A 7,915-nucleotide genomic window follows, 5' to 3' on the forward strand; every position below is an offset into this window, starting at 1 on the left:
ATTGTTGGTTCAGTAAAATGAATCATACTGATTTTGGATACTGGTTGAGACAAGAGTGTAGACATGTCTGAAATACTGAACTCTTTCCCAGCAACCATGTTGTTATTGTAGTTCACACATCTTTTGACAATTTAGGATGAACAAAAACAGGCTGTCAGTTTGGCAGCCGTACGACCCCATGCAGAAAAATGGTTGTAAATGGGCCCTACTGATCCTTTGTATGATTGATTCCTTTCTGTCGTGGAAAACAACTCAAGAATATATTTTTAAAAAAGCAAACATTTTGGCTTTTTTTTCTTGCTGGTATAATACCGTCTGTCCTATATCCCTTCAAAGTCCAGTCTTCCTACAAACTGGTGTGTGTTCAAAGGATGGGAACAGGACCATGGACAGAGTAGCTCAGGCCCTTGACCAAGCCTGTGGATGGGTGGCATGGATTCATATATCAGGAAGCAGTGTTAATCTCTCCTCGGTATTGGAAAACCAGGCCTCTGTAAATATGTTGCCATAGGATACAATGGGGTTTAAAGGATTTCTGTCTCCAAAGAGAAATTAGACAGGTGCTTCTGAAGTGAACTAAATGGAAATGCTTGCTGGAGCATACAGGGGGAAGCAGGGTGCTGCTGTCAACCAGTAAACATCGTCTCAAACTCGCTTCGGTCATTATCGCCGCAGTCAGTGCCAACAGCTTGGGTGTGCAGACGGGGGCCTGATGAAGAGCATCCTCTAAGATGATTAGTCACAGTAAGGAGAAGAACATTCCGGGGAATGTGGAATTACAGTCGACTCCTTGGTCCCTGATAAAGTGGCAAAACATAGCAATCAGCAAATACTAAACAGACATTTAATAACTTGCAATCAGTGATTGTAGATGGTTGACTCCAAATGGAGTCAATCCATTTGAATTGATGTAAAGACAGATTGATAGTAACCTACCTTAGTTTTAAAGTGCCACAAGTGGGCAAATAGTAACAAATCAAGCCTGAGACAAGAGCAATGCCTTCGAAAGGTGGTCGCTAGACCAAGTGCCCTGAGTGCTCCAACACTTTGGTATCACAATTACAGTACTTGTTAATTTATGTTGCAAGAATTAAATAAATCCAAAGTGTGTACATAGTAAAACAACATTCTTACATGGGTCACCAAAATTCCACTCACACTGGGCTCCCTCAACATGTCAATGTTTTTCTTACATGGATCTTTATTGTGCTTCCCATATTATCCTTAACAACGACAAACTTATCTCAGAGTAGCAGACACTGTGGTAAAAATAAATAAATAAATAAATAATAATAATCATATGCTATTTGTTTGCACGAGACAGACCATTTCAAAAGTGGAGATCAAGAAAACATAAGGAAGATGAGCTGAATTCACGCTTTCCCTGATGCTAATCTGCTGTTATTTTTGTTGCAACACTCGTCGCTTTTGAAGAAAAATATAAATGTTAAACATAACATTTGAATGCATCTTTAGTCTGAAGAGTGAAGTTGATTGCATTAAAACAGCTAAATGCAAAGTCTGCTCAAAACAAAAATGTACTTCCTGATTACTTGTGAGACTTTTCTTGACTTTTTTGCATTTTGCTGTTATAAAATCACCACAACAATGCGATTAACTATTAATGCTTTGCATTCACGTTGCTAGAACTCATTGGAATGAAAAAAAAAAAAAAAAAAAAAAAAAAAAAGAACTCATTGGAATGTCATTAAAATTCATTTATTCTGATTGAGATTGCGCACACGCACGCACACACACAAACATTCATAATACTTTCAAAGAAACAATTTCAAATGATGTAGAAAACTGCACGCAAAAATATTTAACAAACCTTTGGAAAAATGGGAACTGTTCTCTTTGGCAAAGTGTGGGTAAAATTAGTCTAACTAAAAATATTAATTTTATTGTGGATAACTTCTAAAATAATTTTGGTAATATAATAGGATAAGCTAGGTGTGCTTACAATCGCTTAGGACATGTCTCCAATAGGGAGTACTCTGCAGGCTTCAGATGGGCACCACTAATAAGAGGTGAGAAAGATAATATCACATTGAAAATAGATGACAGGATGACAGCTGAATTCAAGGTGAGCCGACAGGGCATGAAGTAATCACTCAGTGAGTAGAATGCATACTGATCTTGTAAGTGATAGAAGGGAAAAGGTCACTCGTATAGTAGAGCACATTTGAGAGGAGAAAAGGTTGTAAATGCTAAAAGCTTTGAACGTGAATCTCAACGATGACGTTTGTCACACAGTTTGATATAGCATCGCTTTTAATTTTAAACACAATGGTGTTTAAAACAGTGGTGTGGCCCGTTGTTAATTATCACTTAAACTGCCTTGGCGCTGAGATCAAATGCAGTGCTGACATGCATGATTTGATTACCGGTTTATGTAGAGAACTACAACGAAGGCAGAAATTTGAACAAAATGACGGCTCACTGTTTTTTCTCAACACGTCATCTCTGCAGAAATTTAATCTCATGATGTCCAAGAACTATTCCAGGCATGGTCAGAAATTGTGTCATGGTTAATTGTGTGAAGGCTGAGTCCTTCACAAATATTTTATCGTACACTTTCAACTTTATTATTATTACTGCATTCCGTTTTATTTCTCACACTTTTTTGTCATGTTACTCCTTCAACATTTTTCATCTGATTCAAACCCTTACAACTTCAACATATTCCAAAAATTCACAGCTACAGGGATGTTGTTTTTCTCATTTAACAAATTCATGGTTTTAAAATTACCCAATTTTGACCTAAAAATTCACCATTCATTCTCAACAGCAGATTCAACATTTCACATTTACGTCATTCCCATTCATTCTGAGTTCTGCAGTTGGCCAGTGAATGGTGAGTGATCCTGGAGAACAAACTAAGTTATTTTAAACTAAAAAGGAAACCCTTTCTGTAGGTTGACGGGGCTTTGTTAGACTCTTGGTACACTCCATTATGTTTTCAAAAAGGTGAATAGGAGGCTTGGTAAAACACCTTGGACAACATATGGTGTAAAGTGGAATATGAATGCATTATATTTACCATTATGATCAAATTGGATTTTTCATTTTTGGGCTATGTTTTTTTGGCAAAAGTACAATTCGTAACCCATTCATATTGATTCGGTGGTTAAATGGTAAACAAACAGCAGTCACAGATTTGGGGCATGGCTCAAGGCCCGAGTGAGTAGTATTTACAGTCAGCTGGCTGAGGCAGTCAGTACGTGTAAGTCGTGTAAGAAATATAAAAGACACGAAGAGAGGAAAGTAGTTCATGGAACGATGCAGCAAGAATATTGCGTACTGAGCAGAGCATCTGTTGCCAAGGACACAACGCTTAGGTGTGTGATATGTGCTGCAGTGGGCCAGCCATAGGAGGAATTCTAACACGTATTGTGTGAATTGTCTTGGCCAGAACTATTCTAGTTCTTACGCTTGCCACCTCGAGAAAAATAGCACACTTTTCTTGGGGAATATGTACAGCTCTAAGGCAAATCTGGAACTTCACTTTCAAACTAGAGGGCCATCAAAAACACCCACATGTCATTTGTGTCTATGCCTTTGACTGTAGGACACGTGCAGTTCCTTGTCATTAGATATAATATAGAAATAAATGAAGCATTTTTAGACCTTTGGGGTGGAAAAATCAATTTGTTGGTCACATGCCGAACATTGAAATGCCTTTCATTTTCAAATGGATTCCATTGGACAGGCACTTGATGGACAGTTTTCTGACTCAGCTGGTGTCATCGACGTCACACGAATGCCTCAAGCCACTTGTAGATGAGCTGCAACAGTCTCCTACGCAGGTCCCTCGCCACGTTCGAGCCACTAGTCAATTATTTTCTTTTGCCTCATGTAAAGTATATACAGAAAATGACTTCACCATTTATATAATAATAATAATAATAATAATAATAATAATAATAATGTAACCATGTGCTAAATTACCTTTGTTGTGTTTTTGTCGTGCATATTCAAGGGCTTTCTTTGGTGTGTAGCTGTGGGAAGAATGTGTGGTTTCAGTGATTCAGTGTGCCTCCTACTGTGTCCTGCTTGATCCCGAAAATCATGAGCTAATCCCGGAAAATACCATCCAGAGCTTGACAAGTCACTCGTTGCTTACTGGTGTGGAATTTGCCACTAGGTGAGAGATTGCCTTTAATCTTCTCCCATTACAACCTCCAATTTTGCATGGTAGACAGTATTAACCAGATCAAGTGTTTAACCCTGGAACACATGCTTCGCAGAGGGCAATCCCCAAAACAGCTGAAAAAGTCAACTTTTTTTTTTAATTTTTCTTTTTTTTATAAAACCACTGTTATAATAAAGTGGCGGTAGTTACGATTTACATTCCTGTTAGTAGTTAAAGATCTTCTGGAGAACAGCTGGGTTGAACAAGTTGAACCTTTTAAAAACAACAACAACAACAACAATAAAACAGCTCGGATGATGACTAAAATAAATAATATTCAGTATCAAGTTGGGCATTTTACATATTTTTGATGGTCCGTCATTCACTTTTGGATTTTATTTTATTCAGTTTCAGTGTAATGTTTGTGTAAGTTTTTTTTTTTTTTTTTTTCAAACAGGAATTTTCCCATCTTCAGACTTCAATGTCATGATTGACAGCTGCCTCAGCCCTGTAAACTCCTTAATTCAAAGTTGTCTACATGCCATATTTCATTGATTTGTGGCCCATTGCAGTCATAATTTAGAATTTTTACATTTCATGTTTCCTTTCTGTCTTAATTTGCATTGTATGTGTCTATTTGACGTATTAATGCATTATTACCATGAATAGTGCAGCAGTCCATGCTGTAGTGTCCCAATAGCCAAAGTGTCAGTCCACAAAAAATGGGTGCTTTGTGTCAGGAAGGGCATCCAACATACAAACTGTGCCAAACAAATCATGTGATTGACTCCCTGTGGCAGCCCCTCAATAGACAATCTAAAAGTCACAACAACAACTTGAATGCATACATAGTGGCATGCTGCAATAATCACGGAATCAATATCACTGTCGGAATGTGTCTTGTTTATTTGACTACCACGGGCTGTTTCATGGACTTCCTGCCTCTTGCTCAAAGTCAGCTGGAAAAGGCTCAATTTTACATGCCACCCTAATGAGGAAAAGCGGTATTGAAAAAAGATGGATGGATGGACCATCTAGCCAGTGTCAGTTTTACTATGAAGTCGGACAGTGTGGAAGTTAAGAGCTTCAAAGAAGCTTCAACTCTGACATGTTATTGATATTCTGTATCCCATTAAGCTGCTTTAATATGGAATCCTTTGGTATTGTGTGATCAGGTGATTGATTAGTCAAATTGTGAGCGCTTGTGGCATTCAGATGTTTTAATTAAAGCTCTGTGACATGACAAGTAAAAAGCAAAGCGATTACTTCATCAAAGAGAACCATCACAAGTTAGTTGGCTGCACCCGCTACAAGTTGAACAAACTCCGTCTTAAACCCTCCAATATCAATGAGCGGATGTTCACAAGAAGTTAATGTTTGAAGCTCCAATGCATATTCCAACCCACATCAAAAATCTGACCAATTTCCTTTAATATGGCAATAGCTTACAGGAAAAGGAGCTTTCACACAAGTCCCAAGTGTCTTAATTAATATTTATATTTGTCCAATGCCTCAAACTCTGCCTTCAAGCTTTCATTAAATTATCATGAGTTGTGCTGAGGCTTTTCTGTGTAGTGTAGTGCTGTTCTGTTCTGTTGTAGCGTGTGCATGATATGACACCATTGCACCTCATTCCTCAAATCAAAAGATTAAAACCTTGGTTTTTTTATGACATAGCACACAAACAATACGCACAAAAGCAACACACTGGGGGAAGGGTATTAAAAATAAATAAATAAATAAAAAATCGTGTTTGTCTACACATTTATTTTACATAAGCTAGTGATGCGGAAAGTTGCCTTTGGCAGCCCCGGACCTTAACACCCTAAGCATTACATTCTGCACAATTAGAGGCTGTCCTGTGAGGCATCTGACAGCATGACCAGGAGGTGCACGCTACCTTGTGCTCTACACAGTGTTGCTAAATGCAAGGCAGCTATGATAATTAGTGTTTCTAGCCAGAAGCTCCTCACTGGCATCTCACCCCCGCACTGACCCAGGGAGATTGGAAAGACGCCTGGTGGCTCCCAGGAGACTGAGCCTGTCAGCTCTGTCACTTCTCCCATGACACAGGAGTGAGTGGAGGTGTTTTTAAATGCCAAAAAGGACACCCTTTCCAGAGCCATCGTCTGGTGCCTGAATACAAGTCATGTCTGTCAGTGAGGTGTCCCTACTCTCGAGACCTTGAAGCAAAGCTGGCTAATTGTCCAGGGCGAATTACCCCACCATGAAGGAACCATTCCGATAAGATTAAGTGACATTGTTTCCAAGTTAAGTTGAGCCCTGCATTACCTGGACATGTATTTTTGTAGTGGAGTATAATGTGAGTGGGTTGTCACAGCATTTCTAATGCCGTACTAATTTGAATTGATTCTCAAAATTTGAAGTATGTCAAGAAAAGTAGCAGGAATGGGATAACATTTGCATGCAGGCATACTTGAGATCAACAATAGTGACTGAACTGACTCTATGCCTATCTGCATAATGATATTTGTTTGCACTGTTTGTTCTCCCTTTGACACAAAGCTCAAAGTGATGAGATGCAAATTTCATGGTTTTTAGAATGAGAGGCTCATGCTTCAGGTTTCTCAAGTGAATAAGAAGCAAAGTCATCCATGCTAAGTAGAGAAAATATTTTTAACGGACCTGTTGTATACAGCTCACAGCAGATGATGAATTTCAAAGTCAGACTTGAACTGAAAACAGCTTTGTACCTGTGTTCAAACTGTAACTTTGCTTAAACACTAAGCTCTTTGCTTGAATTCCAAAGCAATATTGAATTTCTTCATTTTATGCTCAGAGGAACAAGCATAATTTTTTCACGTCTCCTCAATGTTGCTATCATAAACAGGCCATCAAAAATAGACTGGTTAAAAAAAAAAAAAAAAGTGAAATACATTCCTCGGTTAACATTATACAAGCAAATGTTGACTTTATGTAATGTTTGTGGTTTTAAAAAAACATTGCGAGGCTGGTCGTGTGTTCCTATTCACTTGAATGAGAGCTCCAGCGGCAGACCCCTCCATTCGGAAATAGCTGTCTTCGTGAGCCGGCCGTGAATCGCAATATTTCATCCATGGTGTTCTATATTAAATTGTAAATATGGTTCAATGTTGGCGCGACTTGCCACTCGGGAAATGTTATCTCAGATCCGCACGCAATGTGGGAGTGCAAGCTTGGCGTGGACGGTTCAAATGTTGCCGCCCCCTTCTCGCCGTGCGTCAGTTGTAATGGAAAACCGGCGGTTGCGGTCTGGTGTGGTTGCGTGAGGTGTGGTGTGGTACCCGGCCGTGCGGCATAAGGGAGAGCCCGGACAAGCTGCAGAGGAAGCTAATTTCCTCAGCTTGTATCCAGGACCTTGTTCTTTTGGTCACGACCCACATGACCATAGGTGAGGGTTGGAACGTAGATCAACTGGTAAATTGAGAGCTTTCGGCTCAGCTCATTCGTCATCACAACAGACTGATACAGAGATCACATCACAGCAGACGCTGCACCGATCTGCCTGTCGATTTCCCGCTCCATCCTGCCCTTACCATTGAACAAGACCCCAACATACTTGAACTCGTCCACCTGGGGCAGGAGCTCATCCCCGACCCGGAGAGGGCACTCCACCCTTCCCCGACTGAGGACCTTGGTCTCTGATTTGGAGGTGCTGATTTTTATCCCAACCACACTTGGCTGCGAACCACTCCAGTGAGAGCTGGAGATCATGACATTAAGAAGCCAACAGCCCCATGTGATCTGCAAAAAAAACACACAATTAATGGAATTGCAATG

General features: G+C 39.7%; 1 protein-coding gene across 1 annotated transcript in view; it reads left to right on the forward strand.

The window, feature by feature from the left end:
* LOC144031846 (protocadherin-9-like) overlaps positions 1–7,780 on the forward strand; it is a 134,041-nt gene extending 126,261 nt beyond the window's left edge. The window contains exons 6-7 of the mRNA XM_077539317.1: positions 7,406–7,526; positions 7,597–7,780. Coding sequence (XP_077395443.1) covers positions 7,406–7,526; positions 7,597–7,780 — 305 coding nt within the window. The remainder of the gene's footprint in view (positions 1–7,405; positions 7,527–7,596) is intronic.
* Positions 7,781–7,915: the final 135 nt, after the last annotated feature.

This window comes from Festucalex cinctus, chromosome 12 (assembly GCF_051991245.1).
Source record: "Festucalex cinctus isolate MCC-2025b chromosome 12, RoL_Fcin_1.0, whole genome shotgun sequence".
NCBI lineage: Eukaryota > Metazoa > Chordata > Actinopteri > Syngnathiformes > Syngnathidae > Festucalex > Festucalex cinctus.